This window comes from Hemiscyllium ocellatum, chromosome 4, assembly GCF_020745735.1.
Source record: "Hemiscyllium ocellatum isolate sHemOce1 chromosome 4, sHemOce1.pat.X.cur, whole genome shotgun sequence".
In the NCBI taxonomy this organism is placed as follows: domain Eukaryota; kingdom Metazoa; phylum Chordata; class Chondrichthyes; order Orectolobiformes; family Hemiscylliidae; genus Hemiscyllium; species Hemiscyllium ocellatum.
Window position 1 is genome coordinate 35,852,350 of NC_083404.1, and position 23,363 is coordinate 35,875,712.

General features: G+C 39.5%; 1 protein-coding gene across 1 annotated transcript in view; it reads right to left on the reverse strand.

Moving 5' to 3' along the window:
* Positions 1-23,363, reverse strand: part of LOC132815176 (dual specificity calcium/calmodulin-dependent 3',5'-cyclic nucleotide phosphodiesterase 1A-like) — a 579,100-nt gene that overhangs the window by 63,860 nt on the left and 491,877 nt on the right. Inside the window, exons 5-8 of the mRNA XM_060823990.1 lie at positions 20,583-20,765; positions 17,177-17,243; positions 14,462-14,578; positions 8,185-8,325 (exon numbers count right to left, since the gene is read on the reverse strand). Coding sequence (XP_060679973.1) covers positions 8,185-8,325; positions 14,462-14,578; positions 17,177-17,243; positions 20,583-20,765 — 508 coding nt within the window. The remainder of the gene's footprint in view (positions 1-8,184; positions 8,326-14,461; positions 14,579-17,176; positions 17,244-20,582; positions 20,766-23,363) is intronic.

The following is a 23,363-nucleotide window of genomic DNA, read 5'->3' on the forward strand; positions in this document are numbered from 1 at the left end:
GGGCGAAGGTGCTAGGTCAGCGAGGAGGGTGGAGCGAACAGATGGGAAGGATGATGGACAGGTCAAGAAGGTGGTGCAAAGTCAGAGGCTTGGGACTGAGATAATGTGGGAAAAGGGGAAATGAGGAAACTGGTGAAATCCACATTAATCCTGTGTGATTGCATGGTCCCAAGGCAGAAGATGAAGTGTTCTTCCTCCAGGCGTCGGGTATTTATGGTTTAGCAGTGGAGGAGGCCCAGGACCTGCATGTCCTTGGTGGAGTGGGAGTGGCAGTCAAAGTGTTCAGCCATGGGGCGGTGGGGTTGGATGGTGCAGGTGCTCCAGAGATGTTCTCTGAAACGATCCACAAGTTGGTGTCGGGGGAGACACAAATCTGAGGCAATATCTATACTTAAATTGGATGGATTCCATGGGCAGAGCAAGACCCAAACGGCTATCTGGTTGACATACTGCTTTCTTCGATAGGTTATGTCATGCTGTGGTCTTCCCTATGACCACAGTATCATCAGTTATACAAATACAACCAGGTACAATTTCACAACGTCCTATCAGTTGGCTGCTGGAATGGATAGATCTTCGCTTACGTGTAGCCCAAATGGTTATCACTGAAAACAGTACTGTCCAATCTTGGGATGCCTCTGACCAATGGACAGACTGGTATACATCCTTCACAGCCAGCTTTGAAAGTAATTTTCCGCTAGAAAATTTAAGGTATCATTCTTTCAGCATTGTATTTTGTGTTGAGATCTTTCAAGTGAAAGTTCAGGCACCTTGGATCAAGTTGTTCTTACAGTGCTCTGGAACTGCTCCAGCCTGGATGGTGGTCAACCTTCTGAACAATTCCCAGTTTGCTATGGGGAAATGACTGGGGAGTAGCTCAATTGGTCTTCCAAAGAGCCACCATAGACAATATATATCAATTAGCCTGCAAGTGGGCTTTAACTATTCTACGATGATATAATTCTATGACATCAGCATGTCAGATGTCTCAGGAAAACTAATATCCAATCAGAGTCAGGGACACAACAAATTTAACAGAATGAAAATTTGGGTTAAGAAGAAAGTAATGACATGAATGAGCTATTTCTTGTATCAAATAATTTCCATCCCATGTTTTTAAAGAGAGTAAATGAGAACATTGCAGCAGTGCAAACTATTGTCTTGCAAAGGTCTCTGAATCGAGGAACTGTGCCTTTAGTTTGGAAAATCATGTGCATCACCTTGATGTATAGGCCAGTCAGCTTACCATCTGTTTTCAAGACAATACATGGATCTAAAATTAAAAATTGAACAACTGATCACCTGAAAATATTTCAACTAAACAGCAAGAACCAGTGATTATTTTGTAGAAGAACAATCTTATGAATGCTTGACAAAACCGATTGAATTTGTCGAGAAGGTGACGAATGTAGTGGACAAGGAATTGTTAACGGATATTATATCTTTGGATTTCCAGAAGGCATTTGATGAAGTCCCTCATAAAAGACTGTTAATTAAATTTGAAGCATATGGAATTGGAGGCAGACTATTGACCTGACTGGGAAATTAGCTGATTTGCAGAAGACAGAAAGTAAGGATAATTGGCAGGTACTCTAATTGGTAGAATGAGACTGTTCTTTTGAGCAATTTTGGCTCATCCAATACTGGGTGTCAGACAACCTATCTTAGCATTTAGAGATAGTTGATAAAGATGATGATGAGATGTAGCTGTATGTCACCAGCATACAAATGAAAACAGACATGGGGTTTTCAGATGGTCCTGCTAAGCGGAAGCTGGTGGTTGCAAATAAGGAAGGAGTGATGGTCAGAGCCATGAGAGGCAGCATTAGGGAACTGTGTGTGAATGGGAAGTAAAACCACCATTGGCAATTCTCTGGCTTCAAGTAGAGAGGAAAGAATGGGGCCAGAAGAGAGCAGTTCAACCCAGCTAGATGATAGTGGAGTGATGTTGGAGGAGGATAGTGTGATTGACCATGTCAAAGGTTGCAGACAGACCGTGAGGATGAGGAAGGATAATTATCAACGTCATATAGGATGTTGTTTGTTACTTTGATAAGGCTTGTTTCAGTACCATGGTAGAGAATCAATCATGGAATTCTTGGAAAGATGGGAAAATGATTGGGGAACAACATGCATTAAAGGGCTTTGGGGAAGAAAGAAGTTATGAAGGGGCAGTCATCTTCAAGGATATAGGGGCCAATGGTTGGTTTCCTGAAGGAGGAGGTAATAACAGCAGAATTGATGGCGAAAGGCTCAGAACCTGTGGAGAGACTATCACTAACGTGCCAGGAAGGAAAATTGGTTTGCTGGTCATTCTGTGGGATTAGGATTAAGACAGCAGGAGTCAAGATCAGAGTGGTGCTAGAAAAGCACAGCAGGTCAGGCAGCATCCGAGGAGCAGGAAAATTGACGTTTCCGGCAGGAGCCCTTCATCAAGACAGCAGGAGGTGCATCTCAGGGACAATCTGAGCTCAGAGATAGCAAGAGGGGAGATAGGAGAGAAAGTTAAGAAAGATACAGGCTCGAAGCTACGGTAGAGTGAAGCTGAGAGGAAAGTTGATTAGGTGTGTTAGGGGAGGGAGTGATATCTTAGAGGCAGTTGAATAGATGGTCATGGACATAGACACGCAGCAAGATATCTTAAAGATGCCACAAACATAGAAAGTGAAGCAAAGGCAAGCCTTTGACCATGGATTAGGCAGAAAATGACATATTCCCTGAACTGTAACTATTTAAGCAACATTTGAAGCTTACTTCATAGATCACGCCATCAAAGATTCTGACAGCGGATCTCTTAAAACCTTACTAACTATCAGCAAAGAGCTTTGCTGAATAAATATATCTAGTCTTTCTAAGAACAATAAAAATGATCCAGACAAGATCTGGAGAGTACTTGAGGTCCAGCTTAAAGTCTGAATCAACTCCTAGTTTAATAGACTCTAATCAATGTCATATAGACAGAAAACCCAAGAGTACATTGACGACTTTGTCCCGTGCTGCAGCAAAGGGCAACAGCAACTGGTTCTAAAGTAGAACTAGCAAAGAGGCTAATTGAGTTAGTAAATGCTGTTACTCTGATGAAATATTTCCAGAAAATCAAGAAGAAGGGCAAGAAGAAGGATCACACCATTGATGCCTTGTAGGAAGAAGGATGCTCAGTGGCTTTGGGTGCTGTTACAGAGGTCAACAAAGTGTAGCAACATCTATCACTGATGTAGTCTGTCACACCAACCCAGATCTGTTCACCATTTTCTCATATCAGCAAGGCATCAAAGAATATTGGGCACTCGTGCATAATTCAATTCAAATGATATCAAGAAGTGGATAGATATTGATATTGCTAATTTTATAGGCCCTCAGAACATTCCAGTAATTGTATGGAAGAGTTGTACTCCGGAACTCACTGTGCCACTAATCAAGTTGTTCCGGACAGTTACTGGCATCTACTCTACAATGAGGAAAATTACCAAATATGTTGTAAAAGCAGCACCACTCCAACCCAGCCAATTATCACCCCATTGGTCTACTTTCAATCAACGGTAAGGAGATAGAAGGGATCATTAACATTGCTATGAAACAGCATTTAGTTGCTCTTGTGGTGCAGTGGTAGTGTCCCTATCCCTGAGACGGACATTGTCAGACTAGTAAATAACTTTGATGTAATTTCAACTCTTTTAAAATATGATTTTGAGAATCTGTTGAACAGTGAAATCGGTATTGCTGTGATGTCCTGCAGATCAGCTATGTTAATGGCAAGAGGTGACTGTGAAAAGTACTCTGTACACAGATTACTCTTTCAGTTATGACTTATTGGCATTGGTTTCCATGGCTTGTTTCTGGTAACCTTGTGGTACTTCAAGGTGGAAAGAAGAAATGGATGGTGCATATCTTCTGTAATTCAGTAGTGGGTAAGTAGCTCAGTGGATCAGTCGACATAAGGCCTCCATGATACTTGCTAACTATCTACATAGTTTGACCTTCAGATCCTGTCTAAATTTATACAGAGACTAATCTGCAGCTACATTCTGCTTCTAGTTTCCACATTGGTCATATATAGATCCCACACACATATTTAAGTATATTTCATAATTAATCGTGTCAGCGTAACTAAGTTTATTTAAAATAAAAACAGAAAATGCGTTAAATGCTCCACAGAACTGGCAGTTCCTGCACAGAGAAACAGTTAATATTTCAGTCATTAATGATGGCTTGAACACGGTTTTAACACTCTTTTCTCTGCACAGATGCTGTGAGGCCTGTTGAGTATTTCCTGCACTTTTTGTCCTTATTTTATATGAATATAAGTCTTTTCATTTCTTAATTTCTTTTCTGTCAACGACAGCAGCATGAAGTTTTGTTACTTCTAATTATAATAATGTCCTTCATCCTCATAGCATCTTGGTAAACATTCTTTACATTTTTCTTAGGGTTCTTACACCTTTCTTGACTGCCCAACTACTCACAACATTTCAGCTAATAACTAATCAGGTAATTAAAAGTTCTGACAAATTTGTTCCGCTTTTGTAATCTAGATCTACATTTGTAAACAGAAGTAATTAAATTATTGACTTGATTTATCAGCAAGTTCTCTCTGCTTAACAAAACCATTGAAAATAATGCCATTTGGGATGGCACAGTGGTTCAGTGGTTAGCACTACTACCTCACAGAGCCATGGACCTGGGTTCGATTCCCGCCTTGGGGAACTGCCTGTGTGGAGTCAGCACATTCTCCCCATGTCTGTGTGGTGCTCTGGTTTCTTTCCACAATCCAAAGATGTGCACTTTAGGTGAATTGACCCTGGTAATTAGCCCACAGCATAGGACATTAGTCAGTAGTAAACATAGGGGAATGGGCCTGGTGGGTTACTCTTTGGAGGGTCGGTGTGGACTTGTTGAGCTGAAGGGTCTGTTTCCACATTGTAGGAATTCTAATTCTTACTTGCTGTTTTCCTTATTAGCCCTTTAAAATTGCATCGTTTTTAGTTTTTCCAATTGAACCCACCAACCATAATCCTGTTCACCCTGCTCATCATCGTGAAGGTTACAATTACGCTGATTACTGTCTACTGTACTTCCAAATATTGAATCATCTGAAATCCTTATAACATTGTTCCTTACACCCAAGATTAAACAATTTATATAAAATAAAAATATGGCTGGCCACCAACCAGACCCTGGAGAAGACAACTTTAAACCCGTTCCCAGTCTGAGAAAGGTCAATCCACCTGCTGTTCAATGTCATTGTCCCAAGCTGAATCCACTTTCCCCTCAGTTCTATGGGTTTTCCATCTTAACAAACATTCTGCATGGCATTTTGGTACATGCCTTGCCAGATTACATAAATATCTTAATTATTTCAAATTTCATTATAAAATTGGATACAACCTGAAAGGGGGATAAAAAACCAGCAGTTAAGGGAAAAGGCAGGGAAGTGGGAGTAATCAGTAGCTTCAAAGAACTGACACTGACATACAATATGCTCTTCTGTGTTGCATCAACCCATGACTTCTTGAAGAGTAACTTGCTGGGAATGAATTAAGTCCTTTTAGACTTAATTTAATAATGCATAAATGCGCTGGGCACAGACAGTGCTACCAAAGGAACAGACAAGAAAGAATGAGGAAGTCTAGACACTTGTGGTTCTGTAGGATTAAAGGGAAGGAGTCTAATGGAAGCTCCATAATATGCAAAAGCCTAAGAGCAATTGATATGAATTTGAAACAGAATAGAAGATGGAATTTATAATTCACACCATATCACCCAGCCAGCTGATGAAAGTTGTACGTTAGTGAAATTGTACGTTGGTCTGTTTAATTAAAGTTAAATGTATTCAATCTGTTTTATGCGGCCACTACTAATTGAGAATACAAACATATGTGCACATATACACATACAAGCATACAGAGTTGTGCACATACATGTAGGGTGTTGCTGAAGTGAAACTGTGATTTTGCAACTCTCTCTGTGTATTCCACATATTCTGATGAAGTCGTTGTTTGGTCAAATGGCATAAGTATTTTCACAATGTGCCACTCAAACAACATAAAGAATCTGAAGTCGGATTCTAAATACTGGTAACAGGAGAAAATGGGCAGCAGGACACTGAACCCAATCTTGTCCATTCCATTCTGGAGCCACTGAAAACCTCTCTTTGCAATGTCAGCCTATCAAGTCCAGACCAAAAGTGACTAAACTATATTTTTGGAAGCAGTAACGTCAGGTTAGTTTTTACGGGGCCAGTTTCTCCCTGATTTGTACCCAGCACTACACAATGAAATTTATAACACAGACTTTCACTTCCAGTCAGCATACATCATCGAACCCAAAGAGGAAGCAGTGTTTTTGTGCCAGTGCAGAGGAGGTGGCAAAGAGAAATGCTCTTCATCCCTTCGCATTGCATGCATTTGAGAAAAAGCAGAAAAAATATAGCCCTCAGGTATGGTTTGGAGTATTGTACTCAATGTTAGTTGCCATATTTGACCTTCAAAGAAGCCCCAATAATTCTCCATTTTTGAACAATTATCACAAATTAAAGGGGACAACAGGTATGGGGTATTCACAACCAACACAGAGTTTGGACTGTCCTGATTTTGGGTTACTTATTACTCAACATGTGGATCCGGAATAGGTACCTGGTTTGTGTTTAACTCATAGGAGAAAGTGAGGACTGCAGATGCTGGAGATCAGAGCTGAAAATATGTTGCTGCGCTTTTCCAGCAACACATTTTCAGCTCAGTTGTGTGTAACTCAGACACTTTCAATCAATTACTGATTTGATTTGCCCAACCTATAAGCAGATTAAAGTCACACATAATTACAGCTGTAATTTTATTGCTTGCAACTCTAACTTCATAATTAAAACCTTCCCCAACATCACCACTACAGTTTTGTGGTCTATATGCAACACCCACTAAAGTTTTACATCCTCGGTGTTTCTAAGCACTAACCATAGTTCATTAGAGCTGACAATTTTTCTTATTATTGCATGAAGTCAGCAATGCTACCACACTTCTTTTTCCTTTAGTATGTCCTTTCTAAAAACTGAACACCGCTGGATATTCAGTTCCCATCCCTGGTCACCCGACAGCCTCATCTCTGTAATCCACACTGTATTGTATCCCTCTATGTGTTTTAACATGGCTAATTCAATCGCTTTATTGCAAATGCTCCATGCATTAAGTCACAATATCTTAAAGCTTAATATTTCTTCTTAATATTTTAGTCATTGCATAGAATGAGGATTCCCTTTTCTAAAGGACAATAGTGAACCAGATGGGTTTTTGATGACAAGCGATTATAATCGACAGCAATCATATAGTCACAATGAAGCAAAGTTTTTAATCCCAAATTTCTTTTAATTGAAATCAAAGTTGACTATCTGCCACGGTGAGATTCAAATCCATGTCCAGAGATTGCTTATCTTATGACATTACCACTACACCCCTGTTCTCCCAAAGCCTGCTTCACAGGATAAGTTATATAAATGTTATAAATGTTGAATTTTGTTTGGGTGATTCAGGATTGTGAAAAGCTGAATTTGAGATTCTGTATGGACAGGACTATTTTTCATTATACTGCTGTCTTTACTTGGCTATTTGATCACAAAATCTACCAGAAAAAAAATGACCCTTTCTGCCAGACATAAAATCAAATCTCCGAGGCATAGCTACATGTAATTTCAGGATGGCATAACTAATATGCCTAACAAATTGCAAGAAGCAAATACTGAATTCTATTAGTAATGAATAAAACAAGAAATTGACTGTGTTGAGAAACAAGGATAAAGTGTTCCATTTGCCAATCTCTCAGTTTATAATTTGAATGAATCAATGGGATTGAACATTTGATTATCTCTGCTGCATTCTTTCATAACACAGCTTTGACAGCTCAGGATTGACAAATGTACCCAGTGGAATAAATATATAAGCAGGGACCACTTAACAAATAAGCATTTCGATTGATGCAATTATGAGCAATCACTTGCACTGACATCCCTCATTCAGGCACCAGTGGAACATGGCAGTATAGAACACTGAATAAAAAGGGGTCTCATGGCCTAGCCTTTCAGGATTATTCTGCTTTTCTTTTGCTGCATTTTTTTTTTGTTTAAAACTCAGTAGGTTTTGTTTTCATGCTTCAAATGCACAAATGTGAGTTTATATAGGTTTATGCTATTGTACTTACCACAATACCAGTTCTCAGGATAAAGTAATGGACTGTCTGTGTAACATCTGCTGCATGTAGTAGATTATGATAGGGGTTTTTATGCTTCATGTATCCAACTTCTAAAGCATCAATGAATGACACAAGGGAGGAAATGGGGATCTGAAATGAAGAAAAAGATAGAAGAATGAAAATCTATACTGTAATTATATCTGAAACACTCATTTGGTAATCAGTAACAATAAAGGTGCAATGCAGGAAATTAAATTGCCTCCATGGCTTACAGTTACACTCTCCCATTTGTTCTGCTGAATGCCTGCTGTATGGCAGCCGAGAGAAAAGGAAAAATTCTGAACGTTAAGAAATTGACATTTCAGGACAAACTCTATTGGGCTGAGCCTTTATTCGCCAAATACATATAAGGCAAAAAAAGAACTGAGTCCAGTTATATAACAGATACACAAAACATTTAGAAACCTAATTTCCACCACAACAAATTCTGATATTGGTTTTAATAAATCTGATTATTTTTGGATGAATACCAGGGCAAACAAAATAAAATTCAGAAAAATACTGCTCACCATTTAGACTCTGACCTCTCTGTCCCTAACAGAGCCAGTGCAGTTCAATAGAAACATAAGGAACAGCATCTCATCTTTTATTTTGGCATTTGACAGTCATTGGACTCAATATTTGAGTTCAACAGCTTTGGATCATAACCTCTTCCCCTATCTAGGGTGCTTTTCTTTCCCTAGTGCTTTTTTTATGCTGGTTTGTTCATTTATTTATCTCTTTCTGTTAGAGTCAGAAGACTGCTGTTGACTGTGTCTTATCTGGCCATTTTGCTTTTACCACACCCAACATCACTGTTCTTGTTCTTTTCATCATGAATTTTCCTAACCTTCTGGCCTACCCCTGATCCCCTTCACTGGTTTAAATGCTCAAACATTTTTATCTTCCATTTATTCTGATAAAGGCTGAAAATAGTTTTTTTTCTCTAACAGGTGCTACCTGACCTGCTGAGTATTTCTAACATTATTTGTTTTTAAGTCAATTGTTGTCCTTGGACATACAGGGGTAGCACAGTCATTATTTTTGGTAAACCATGTGGGTTTCCCTCCACACAATTCACTGAACACAGAGATTTACCTACAAGGTATCAACAGAAATTATTTACCTCTTTCCTTGTATCGGGTCCAGTGCGGAGTACTGAACAATCAAAAAGGTAGACATGTCTCTGTGTGATTCTGTTATGTCAACATTAAACCTTCAGAAAGGCAGTAGTGCTTAGTGCAATAAAGTGCAATATAGTCAGTCAAAGGGTATTGCCACAGGCAGTCAACAGGCTTGCCTGGTTCCAACCAAAACGGTTGTCCACAGTATGTCAGGTATTTGGTGCATCCAATGTCTCCATGTGCTTACAGTCTAGGGACAGGCATTGTAAGTCCCCCAAATCAATTGCAACCAGTCCGGAGGTTCCAGGCACACCAGTCAGGCTATTATGGAGACATCAGTCAAGAATTAGGCCTGGTCAGTTGGGGCTGTTCAGTCAAGTCAGTCCAGAGGATGGATAATGGTCAGTCCTGGGTGTTTAGTCAATAATAATCAGTGAGCTTATTGCAGCAGGGTGAACCAGAGATCTGGAGAAAGTGGGCAACTTAAATCCGGGATGAGCTCACTAAGGGAATGGTGACAATGACAGAGTGTGATATAGTTAGTAGAGTGGGACTTCATAATGTTTAGGAGGGGACCAGGATGAAAGAGGAGTTTCAAACAAGTCATAGTAACTCCAACCTCAGCATGCGAGGCTGTAGTGACAACAGTGTTGTGGAATTTCCAAACTCATGGGCCCTGGATTAAAGTGGAAACATTAATAGCCTATTAAGGGGCTCAACCGAAACAAGGAAGATGCTAAAAGGTCATTAACAACAAAAAGGGAAGATGAGGGATGGGAAGCTTGTGCATCACAAATGAAGCCTGCAAATTATTCTCACTGAAACAAAGTTGGAACTTTCACATGTCAGATCCAAAGTCAAATTGGCAATAATTTGAAATGGCTGACCCCCATGGAAAGTGGATAGAGCATGCCATTTTTTCTATCCTGGTTTAGAGAAAATCTTGCATTTTTGGAGTAATGTCATCTGTCTGGCTTAATTTTAGACTTCATCAGCAAGTCTTGCATTGTGCAAGAATGCACATTAGGAATAATGGTCTCAAGTAAACATGACCATTAAGTTGTGCATACTATTGGCTCCCTGTCATGACATTTAAGCAAGTGTGATCAGAAAAAGGCACCTAAAAGCAGTATTTTGCTTTCCATCTCACAAATATGATACATAGCTGGAACTACTTGACAAATTTCTGCAGATGCCACATTCACACACTGAACTAGAAATAGGCAAGGACATGTTCTGCAATGTGGAGGGGAATCTTTTCTTTTGACAGCAACAGTGGTTGGGGGCAGTTTGTCATTTTTTCTTTCTGGCAGAATTCCAGCCCTCTAATATAAACTGAAAATTTTGGTCATGTAACATATATTTTGATTATTTTAGAGCTCCTTGTTGGCATGACATTAACTTCTGTGGGAAACTGCCATTGCCACACCTTGTGAGGGTACAACATGACACTTCATTGCGATGGATGTGAGGGCTGAGGAGTTCCTTCAGTTCCCTCTGTCATTGTCACCATTCCCTTAGTGGAGTTCCTTCAATAAAATAGTGTTAACTTTCTGACATTGACCACAGATCATTCGCTTGTGCCGCTTCCAGTAGACATCACCGCACCTGGGGTCCCTGTGGTCTTGTTTTAAATCTGAAAACAGTTAAGAAGGAGACAACAATTACAACTTCACCAGCAAAACAGCAACTATGGCTGCTGCATACCCTCTGAGGGAGATGCAAAAGGTGAAGATCCGCCGAAAAATGTAAATTCCAGATATTTACAGTCAATTTCTTCATTTTCTCTTAAAGATAGTGCAGACACTGAGAAAGGTCCCAGGTCATCACCCCCAAACTGTACCATGTGCTGGAACAGGACTTGTGCTCAGAAAGACTGGATTGAAGTGGCCATCAAGGTTACAGTTGCTCTGTTTATTTATGCCATCAGATCATTTCAAAATCTTTGTGGCATTCCTTGGCCGTAAATGCATGCAGAATGTGACTGATGCCATTTTCTCAGCTCACCATATCCTTCCCTTATGACAAGGAGAGTCAAGCAGCTCACGCCGTGGTGTTCTTCACCAACACTGGCTTCTTCAGGTACAGGGCACTATAGACTGCATCTATAGACTGCTTTGAGAGGACTCTATCACCAGAGTTTGTCAAAGGAAAAGGCTTCTGCTCCATCATCAGTACACAAATTATACACGACCACTAATGACTCTTGCATATGCGAGAATTCACAAGACCTGACTCCTTCCAAGGTCCTCTGGTGATACAGGAGTAGTTGCTTGGAGACAAGAGCTATCTCCTCCAAGCAAGATGCATGGCATTTTTTCAAAAGTCTCAAACTGTTGAATAACAAACTTATGACACTGCTCACATTTACACCAGGGCTATATAATGGAACTACCCATAGGCCTCCGAAAGATGAGATCATGATTTCTGGACCATTTTGGCAGGGTCTTGGAGTACATCCCTGAAATAGTATGCTGTAACACTGTAGCAAACTGTTCCCTTCACAAATTAATCTAACAAAGACCTCGATGCAGATGAAATGGGGATTAACTCTAAACTCCTGAGGATATTGACCTAGAGGATCACTCAAGGCAGCATAACTGATTGAGAGATTATTGATTGTGAGTAAAATCCAGATTGAAACCCCTTTCCAGGAAGAATGAGCTGGATTTGCACATTGCATGATTGTTTAACATTCTCCGGGTAATGTGACAAGCAACTCCTGCTTCATGCAAAGAACCTGGGGGCCTTTGTTATTTTTGCAGTCCTTCGACATTTGTGTTATTCATTGAAGGTTTTCTTATCTATCTGATTGTATGCTTAATATCTTTAGGTAATGCCATTTTCAAGTATTTGCACTTTGCATGCCCTATTGACCTTAAGGAAAAAAGCAACAGCAAGGCAATGCACTGACAGCACATGAACCAAAGTCTTGGTAGCTTGTAAGGCTGCCATCAAGTGTGTTGTGGAGATAGGTCTCTCATGATAGCTAGCAGGTTGAAAGGAATTGTGAAGGAACTCCTTTTGAGTTCCTCATTGGTGAATGTTTCAGGGAGTGCGTAGATTGCGAAGTTGTTTTGAAATACTTGAGTATCCTCTAGAACGAGACGAGACAGACAGCACGTAGTGCATTGATCTGCTAAGAAAAAGTTGCAGAACGAAAGAGATGGCCATGCCTCTTTTACATCTCCTAGCCTTGAATGACAGTGCATTCCCTTGAACATCTGATAGACAGATTGAAACCTTCCCTGCAGAGAAGTGTGGAATCATCACTGATTCTGTACTCTCACTCTCAGGGTGTTGTAGGAACCTAGGTAGTGTAAGTGTGGAATGATGTGTGCAGATCAGCCTCAAGCACAGTCCCTGCACTGAAGTTAGTCTCAGCTTTGTTCACATTAAAGTGCAATGTCTTTAAGTCATCAATGTCATAGTTCTAGGATGCCAGAGGCAATATACAGTCAGGATTCAAATGCTTGAGAGAAATGAGCAAATCTTAAATCATTATAACTTTCTTCATTGTTGAGATGACTCATCTGTCTCGGGAATGCTATATAATCATGTCCCAAGGAAAAATTACACTCGAGCAGATATTTAGAAATGCAACTGAAGGCATATTTTAAGAAGTGAAAAATTATTTACAATGATGCTTCACCAGTGCTGTCTAAATACCTTCAGCAAGAATTTTCATCCTCTGCCTCCCATTATGCCTAAGAACCGTCCCACATTCTGCAGGTGGAGTGGGCAGGAGCCTGCTCTGTGTTGACCCTGTTGGTCTGGAGGATTTGTGCAGTTGTTCTGGATGCTTTTAGGGTCAGAAGGTCCAGGTGCGCTGAGAGTGCCCACCTTGGCTGGAAGATCTTGAGGCTTAAGATGACAAGGAGGGGCAAGTGGAGGAGTCAGTCATCTCTGGAATGTTCTGAGAAGCAGCTCCAATGTCACGTGTGGCTTCTTCTCACTATAGGAGAAGTGCTTTTTCAGCATCACACTCTCAACTCTGATTTCCAGATCTGCAGTCCTCACTTTCTCCTCTAATAAGCGGCAAGTAATATTTGTGCCACAAATGTGCCAGGAAATGATCATCTCGATAAGAAAGATTCTAACCATTGCTCCTTTACCTTGAACAGCACCAATACGATTATATCACTGTCAATAACCAGGGGCCACCAGTGACCAGACACGTACCTAGCAGCCACATACATATAATATGATATAACAGCAGGTCAGAGACTAAATATCATGTATCCATTATCACACATCTGGACTCTCCAACATCCACAAAACACAATTTAGGACTGTGAAGAAATACCTTCTTCTTGTTTGAATGAACACATCTCTGAGAAAATGCAAGAAGTTCAAAACGTCCAGGACAAAACAGCCTATTCATCGTCTTAAATGTTCATCCCTTCCATTACCAATGCAACACGACTGCAGCGTGAGGCATCTACAAGGTGCATGGCAGTAACTCATTAAGGTTTCTTTGGCAGTTCCTTCCAAATATAGTACCTCTATTAGCTAGGGCAAAGACAGCAAGTGCATTGAAATACTACTTTTCCAACAGATCATTCTAAATCACTAGTGCTTCCTCATTACTTTCAGCACTGAAGGAGTACACACAACACATCAACTGCAGTGCTTCAAGAGAGTGGTTTCAAAACAGCAATTGGAGTGTGCAATAATTGATGGCCTTAGCAATGACACTTGCACCTGATGAATCAATGAACTATAAAAAAGATATTGTCAGTAGCAGCCCATAGAAACTGCAGAGCTACAGCATGAATATTAATTATGCCTTTTCTAAGAGACTTTCTTCTAAACATTCACCAAAGTCATGGCTGATGATCAGGAGAATTCCATGGAAATTCACAGTGAATGTTTTAAAATGGAGAGTGAATTATGTCTACATGGCTTTGTCCAGCTATCCACTGCTTTCTAACCTGACTTCATTTGTAAACTACACTCAGTCTTGACATCCTGCCTGCAATACCACAAAATATATCTGGGATAATGCATATTTTCAAACACAGCCATGAATAAATTGGGTTTCAAAACTGTAGCATTTAACTCACTTATTCATGTGTGAAATCGATTGCATATTCAAGCAGACTGAAAAGTCAACCACTAACCTTGAAACGACTGATGAGGTCATATCTGGTGAATAGATCATAAACAATGAATTTGAGTGCATGTTCTCCACTGGCTTCATTCAGTGCAAAAACATTGAAGGTCCATTTATCTACATTCTGCAAAACAAAGTACAAGAGGATGTTTCATACGACTGATTGCCTTCCATCATATAAAGTAACACATTTTCCATTTTCACTGTGTGGAGTTTGCATGTTCTCCCCGTATCTGCGTGGGTTTCCTCCGGGTGCTCCGGTTTCCTCCCACAGTCCAAAGATGCGCGGGTCAGATGAATTGGCCATGCTAAATTGCCCGTAGTGTTAGGTAAGGGGTAAATGTAGGGGTATGGGTGGGTTGCACTTTGGCGGGTCGGTGTGGACTTGTTGGGTCGAAGGGCCTGTTTCCACACTAAGTAATCTAATCTGAGTAATGATAGGATGATGGTCTGCAATTAAGTATTGGAACTTTAAAGTCAGGTTAAGTTTCTCAAAAGTGTGTACTAGGAAGTTATATTGCATGCATTTGTATCGTGTACGTCATCATTAAAAGATTAGCTCACGAAAATAAAATTCCCCTTCCCAATTAAGTACTCACAAGTAAATAATTTCAATTTCAGACTGCATGTAAAAAGTGCAATGCACCTTCTGGACTTTGGAATAAGTAGTTGCTGCTCTGTCCTCTTTGGAAAGAGTTTGTCTATGCCATGCCATGATTGACATCAAATGGTGGTAGCTCATGTTGCAGAGGCATAGGCAATGACGGAGAGAGAGAGAGAGAGAGACAGGTTAGCATCTAATGGGCATGGTTCAAGGAGGTTGACTGTGGTAAAGGGTCTGTCTGGTTAGGGGTTCAAGTATGGCTGTGGAAGGTAGATAGGCTGACCAGCAAAGGGTAATAGGCACAGAATATTTAACTGCAGACATCCACTCCTAGAGTTCAAGTGATGTTCCTGGCTCACAATAAGTTAATGCCTGTCCAGCTGCACTTTAAATACAGCATCAGGTGTTTGAACCAAAAGGTAAAGGCAGACACATTGGCTTCCACAAATAAATATGCTTCTCGTAAATGTGTGTGGAATGAGCTGAGATTTGCAAACTTAAGAGGAAAAGTGGCCCATTAAAGTGCCCCCCCCCCCCACGCCGAGCAGAAGTGACACTCACTTACATACCCACTGCAAATGCTAAACTATATAACCAAATATCCCCACCAATGGTTCTCTTTAAAGCTTTTCTTACTTAAAAATTTCTTTAAAATTCAAGAATAGAATCCTCTTTGTGTTTGATTCACTTATTTAATACTTCTTCTTCTTATGTTAAAAATATGGTTATTTAACTTTTATTTTATCTTTTAAAAGCACAAAATTTTCTTGATAAATACTGAATCAAAGTAATTATTGAATATTTCTGCCTTTTAATATTTCTATAGCTACAAGTGATTTTATCCTCAGTGCCCATCTTTCCCTTTATTACATACGTGACTTCAGAATAATTTATGATTTGTTTTGTTTCCTGATAACTAAAACTCATTATTCTCCTTGCATTCCCAATTGCCTTTTGACTTCTTTCCTAAATGCTTCATATTCATTCTTGTCATGTTTTCTGTTGCATGATGGTCCACATACCCTCAATTCTTTCCTTGTTTCTTTATCATCATGATGTTTCTTTATTTTTCTTACTCGTTAATTTTATTGTATGTCCCCCCTTACTTTAGTTTGACCTGTCTTCTCTTTTTACCAGCTTTATTTTTGTTTTAGGTTAACTTCACATCTTGCATAAACCTTCTCTTCATCATACTAAATTAAAGCATTTGTCCTATCCCTATTTAACCTGCATTGCACCCATTCTAATTTAAATGGAACATATTGTAGCATGGACAAAGTCCATCTGAATAGCACAAATTCTTAAGAAGTTTATGGCTGGTACAGTGGCTCATGAAATGGAATCCCTCTTTCACCACACCAGCCCTTTAGCTGTGTGTTTAGTTTCCTGATCAATCTCTCTCTCTCTACCAATTTGTACATGGCTTAGGCAGCAATCCAGAGACCTTCAAGTCAATTAAGTAACCATTTCACATTCCCACACAGTTAAAATGACCCACTTGCTATGCTCCTTGCACTTTTAAAAATCTACATTTGAAGCTCTATTAATCACATGACCAAAGATGCAACATCTCTATTTAGGTTTCTCTCAGATACATATCAATATCAAATTCAAGCATTCAAAATCCAGATAAGTTCAATACCAATAATCTGACATCAAGATCAAGAATCAAGGTTTAACTCGCATTTACTCATTAATTAATCTTTCAGAAATACAGTATGATCAGTCCTCTTTCTAGATATTGCCATAATCAATTAAAATTAGTGTGACTTTGAGAGTAACTTTCATGTGTTATGAGTGAAATTAAAATTAATTTGTGAAATATTAGGTCAATTTCACAAGTTCAGCTTCCAGCTCCTAGCTGCTTCCAACTGAACATGTATTTCAAACATCAGACTGAAAGCTCAATTCATTCAAACTACATTCATTCCAAAGTTGCAATTATACCTTATCAAAATTAAATTAAATGCATGAAATAAACCTTTCTTTTAAATTTCAGTACTGAATTCTGTAATCTGCCCTTGTGTCAAACAATATGCATAATCACTTACACAAATCTCATAATGGTTTGAAAGAATGAGACTGTCATAGAGGAAAGAAAGCAGAAGTCAAAAATACCTTTAATACATCGATGACTGAAGGAGGATAACTTAGTCCAACCATATTTGATGTTCGCCTGTACATTCTGTTTAGGAGCAGTTCAGAAAAGAAAGACAATTAAGAATGCAATGCTGATTTGCATCAGTCACATTTGTCAGTGTGTCAACATGCGTGAACTGATGAAAAATCACACTTCAAGCCCTTGATCAGGATGTAAATTTTAAAATGCTAAACAAATATTAGTCATTAGTCACCAATAAAACAGCTTCTTTCAGCAAAATCAATTGCAATGAAAAGGAAGCTGTTAGCACAGCAAAATACAGAGATAACAGCGGAATGTGAAGACAGAAAACTGATATTTTATCTGGGTAGTGGAAGAATATTGATCAGCAAAACTACACATCCATCTTAGAGTCAAAGAATCATAGAGATATACATCATGGAAATAGACCCTTCGGTCCAACTAGGCCATGCCGACCAGCTATCCTAAATTCATATAGTCCCAATTCCCAGCATTTGGCACAATTCCCTCTGAATCTTTCCTATTCATATACCATCCTGATGCCTTCTTAAGTGATGTAATTGTACCAGTCTCCGCCATTTCCTTTGACAGATCATTCCATACATGCACCTCCCTCTATGAGAAAAAGTTGCTTCTTAGGTCCCTTTTATATCTTTCCCCTCTCACTTTAAACCTATGCCTTCTAGTCCTGGACTCCCCAACCCCAGGGAAAAGACTTTGCCTATTTATCCTATCCATGCTCCTCATAATTTTGTAAACCTCTGTAAGGTCACTCCTCAGCCTCCGATGGTCCAGGGAAAATAGTTCCAGTCTATTCAGCCTCTCCCTACAGTTCAAACTCTCCAACTCTGGCAACACCCTTGTGAACCTTTTCTGAACCTTTTCAAGTTTCAAAACATCCTTCTTATAGCAGGGAGAGCAGAATTGTACACAGTATTCTGAAGGTGGCCTAACCAATGTACAGCCGCAACATGACCTCCTAACTTTAATATTCAATGCACTGACCAATAAAAGCAATTGCACTGAACGTCTTCTTCACTACCCTGTCTACCTGAGACTCTACTTTCAAGGAACTACGAACCTGCACTCCAAGGTCTCTTTGTTCGGCAACACACCCCACGCCCTAACCATTAAGTTCTGCACTGATTTGCTCCACCAAAACATTGAACCTCACACTTATCTAAATTAAACTCCATCTGCCACGCCTCGGCCCATCATCTTCAATTCACAGATTATGCTTAAACCTTTAGCGAGAGAAATTTGCTTGCGTAAAGTCACATGTTAATGTGATGAGAAATGATACATGGGCCACTACCAGACATTCAAATTTCTCCCATTTAATACCCAGTGTGGAAATGCCTGCAGCTAAATTAAGATAATTAGTATAACTTTGGTTTTGTAGATGTTCATGTCTAATAATGAAACTGAGCGTTTAATCTAGTCAACTGTTTCATTTCTTTAGTTTTGTAATTAAAACACAAGATGCAATCCTTGTCATGAACACCAAACTATGTCAGACAATCATTTTAAAAAGAATCTTTAACTCAAAGTAAAGCCCAAAATTCTGGACACACACTTTGGCTTGAAAAATGTCTGAGCTGTCATGGAGAGAAATTTAAACAGAAATCCATCGAAGTTTGACTGTCCTTGATCCAGAAGCAGTAATAGTAAGGAAGATTAGCGCTTACTTTAAAATGTTTGGGGAATCTGTAAAGGTTTTTAATGTTTGTAAAGGACTTCTAAGTTGAAATTGTAAAGGGATCTATTAGAAAATTTGATTCAGAAGAATATTGATCATGTGGCCTGGTAATCGTTGACCTGAGACCAGTATCACCAGGAAGCATATTTGAATATGGGAGCCACATGGTGCAAAGATAAAATGAGAAAAGACAGCGGTGGAGAGAGAGATTCTGACAGATTCGGATAGCTACCATGACCAGTAGAACTCAGAGTTGAAACGGTTCTGGGAATGTGTACCTTTTAGGGAAGTTTGTTTAGATTAAAGGTGCTGAGAATCATTAAGTTCCCAATGGAAAGGGACAGGAATTTTACATGGAAAGGCCATGTGACTGACACCATAAACATGGCATGGATTGCAACCTACAACTACAGAAACTACTACAAATGTTAGTCTTTATTGCATCTGCTATTCCACATGCAATTTATAGTCCATACCCTATTAATTCATATTTGATTCATAATGATTCTGATAAGTTTTAAGGTAAAAATAACTTCATTTAGGGTGGTCACTCAAAAAAAATGACTTGTTAGCTTATAGATTTCCATTTGGATTTTGACGCAGCAAATGTCCAATTACAGAGCTTTCTTTTATGAAATTATCCAATTAATTTTATTCCACGAAGCATCCTCTCTGCAACTAGCAGGATTGACTCTGTTAGAATTTTACACATTTCAATCATATGTCCTTTCATTCTGGTAAACTCTGGTGTGTACAGGCCCAATCAAACTAATCTCTCCTCAGAGGTCAGTCCTGCCATCCCCTATATCAGCCCAGAGAACCTTCATTGCACTCCAACTACATCAAATATATCCTTTCTTAGGTAGGAAGACCAAACTGCCAACCAAGCTAAGTTGCTAGCTCCATGGAGATGGTCTACAGCCTTGTGAATCTGGTAGAGTATTATCTCAAAAGGAGAGGGTGGGCTACTAGGAAGTGAACAGTTGCTGGGGCATTCAAAGTTCAAGCATGAAACTACTTACATGCCAAAGGAGGAGGAGGATGGCTTCTAAGCAACATATGAGTTGTTGTTCAGTAGTTTGTGAGACTAGATATTCAAAAGTTAATAACTGAAACTCCTTGTGAAACAGGCAGGGTTATATTGAGATTCGGTGACACAAAGTGTTTGGGTAGATCACTGAGAAAGATATGGAATGAATTTCTTTTAATCGTATATGCCATTCAATGTGTTTTGGAGGATATTCAATCAGTTTGCCTGTTAAACCACATTTACGTCATATTAATTATTGATACTAAAGTTTAAGTTGTATCTGTTAAATTATTCTAATTTATAACTTCCTTTGGTAAAGTACTTTATTCTCCAAAGTAGGAATTTGAACTTTCCCTACTTTGAATAAAAAATACTTATTACTTTCTAACCAGATTGTATGATGGGTTTAGTGGCCTTGACTGGAATTGCAACGATATATAAAAAATGGAATGGTCCTGGAGCTGACCCTTGGCAAAGCCACCCTACATCCTGGAAAAAAAGACTGTAATCACAAATTGATGTTTACTGTCCTTGAGCTTTTGCTTTTATCCAAGCTGATATGATCCTCCTATTTCATGAGACTCAAGTTTGTTGATTAACCTTTTATGCTTTTATCAGCATAAACACCAAATAAAGCCATTAGCCATGAGACTATTATAAAAACATTCCCTACCTTTCTACAAATATCCCAGCCTGTACTGCATGTACAATACTGCGGAACCTTGGCTTTTCCTCTGTTCGCTTCAGCATCAGCCCCATTTGTTTCGTAAATGTAGAAGCCAGCCAGTCACGGACTTCCGATGGAACAGATTCAGACTGGATATTGCTGAGTTCATCCTCTGTATCTAGCAGGTGCCTGTGGTGGAGGAGACAAAATTAGACAGATACTTTTGAACATACAGATGCTAGTCCCTTCATGTCAAACCCTTTCCATCCTGAATATTCTTTTTAACATGGTCAGACACATCGCATCATGCATAATAATAGGCCTGTTAATTCTGCACAATTTACAGGTGTGATATTTTCTGTAATCAAATGGATATGCAAGGAGTCAACTCAAACTTGAATTAAAGTTAAATGTGACAAGCTTTTTTTTTCACAATGGGTAATCCAGTGAGTTCAACAAAATGATTTGACCTTTTGTCTCTTTCATCTCCCTTCTGTCTGCTAATTGTGTTTCCTCTCTCTGAGCTTGCTTTTGACAGTGCTGTGGATGTTCTGGAGGCATCATCCTTGGATAATGATGGTTTGTCATTGCCTGCCTATGGGTTTGTCAGTGTTTTTTCCACCTGTCTGTCACTAAACGATGATGTTTAAGGTAAGGCTTTTACTGCAAGTGGAATAGGCAAAATAAAAATGAACAGTTTCCAGTGGTTAAAGTGTTGATATGCAGAGGCTGCAAATTTTAGATGATTAACCGAAGACCTTCAAACAACCAGAACAGGATCTGTTTAAGGCAAGGAATTAGATAAATGTTTGAAGAAGAAAATATTGCCATGAAGGAGTGAGCGACTGGGACTAAGTGGATTTATCATCAAAAGAATCATTCAATCACAATCAGATGAGTGCTCTCCTTTTGAGCCATGATGGTTTGACGGTACTTAAAAGCCAACAGCAAGGCAACTGGCAAGTGACTGTCATCAGTGTGCACACTCCTACTATGACAAACTCTGGTAAAGTTCATGATAAATCTAGGATGAGCTCCATTCCTTGATTGCTGCAATGCCAAACTAATTAAATATAAGCTTTGTTGGTGAATCCAACACAAGATTTGGTGCAGAACACCAGACGTAGAATGAAGTCTTTAAAAAAATAGGGTTGGCAGTCATAACAGCAAAGGTATCCCCTTGCTGAGAATGTACACAGAGCAGCAGTTTTTTTCTGAGTCAGCAACACAATTTTCCATCTCCCTATCACACTATGTCATCTTGGATACTGCCCAACTCTCAGCGGTGGCTTCTAATCAATGGTGTCATTAGGCAAAGGGGTATCATCAAGCAGGATGCGCATGTGACAAAAAGCCACACTCATTGCTGGACTGGCCACCATTATATTCATGTCAAAGATAACTTATTTATCAAAATGATCCTGGATCATGATGTTCATAAGTATCTTATTGTCTCAAGCCTCACGTATGGATGAATCATTCTCAAAGAAACTGGAGAGTTGGATGTGCACTCGAAAATGGAGTGAGAACGACTGGGTGACATTCAGTGATACAGTGTATTCTATTGCTCTAGGGATATTTAGGCCTACCTCTCATAAGCAATAGATTTGGTTGAGTGAAAACAATCAGGTCTTTGATAATGTTCTGGGGAAGAAATATTCCCTCTTCTAGTTTTACGTCAATGACAAATCATCTTTATCCAAGGATTATGTCTCCAAAACATCCACAGGACTGTCAAAATCAAGCTCAGAGAGAAAAAAGTCACTTGGCTGAATCAGGGAGCAAATGGACCTCAATCATATGCAAACCACACAGACTGGAAGAGATTCTACAATATTTTGAAACCTGTTTATGTCTTCAGTCTACTGGTTCATCCCCAGTCCGCAGCCCTCACAGGTTAACAGGGATCACAGACAGAATTCAGATTCCACAGGCAAAACAGATCCTCAATGAGATATCATTCCTCAAAAAAAGAGATAATCATAGGGTGCCACAGATTGTAATCAACTGCTCTATTACCAACGATCCCAAGCAGTTATACAAGACAAACACAGTGAAACACATATCGAGAGGCAAGCCCCAGGAGCTGGTATCATCTCAGTTGGGATCAACAGGACCGCAGGTCCATGCCTGGTCAAGAAGCTCACTGAATTCTTTCAGTGGAAAGAGTGAAACATTCCAAGAATACAAAGATGCCTCCACTGACCACCCATCCAAGTGGAAAATAGCTCACTAATCTCACATCAATCTTCACATGATCTTCATCCTCTCTGGCAAAATCTTCCCCAGGATCCTTCTGTCATCTCATTTGTGACATGCTGCCAGAGAGCCACTGCATTTTCAGAAAGGGTTAAGGAACTGCAGTTATGGTGTTTGGACTTAGGTAGCACAAGGAGAAAGGCCAAGAACAGGACATAGTTATCTACATCACATTTGTTGACCTGACCAAGGCCTTTGACACAATCCCAGCCGTCAGGGCCTTTGGAAAATAAAATTTGTTTGTCCTCAATAGTTCTAATGCTATGACTTTTACAGTTCCCTGTCAGCATGCTCATGTATGTACTAGATAACCATGGGTTTTCTGACCAATTCCCAGCATCACGGAGTTAAATAGGGCTGAATACTAACACTAACCCTCTTGAGTATGTTGTTTTCTTCTCATGCTCTCTGATGTCTTCCACACTGGTGACACTGACATCGAAATCAGATTGTGCATGGACAGGAAGCTGCTCAAACTGAGATGACTCCAGATAAAGAAAAAAATAAATTCTCCAAAATCATGCTTCA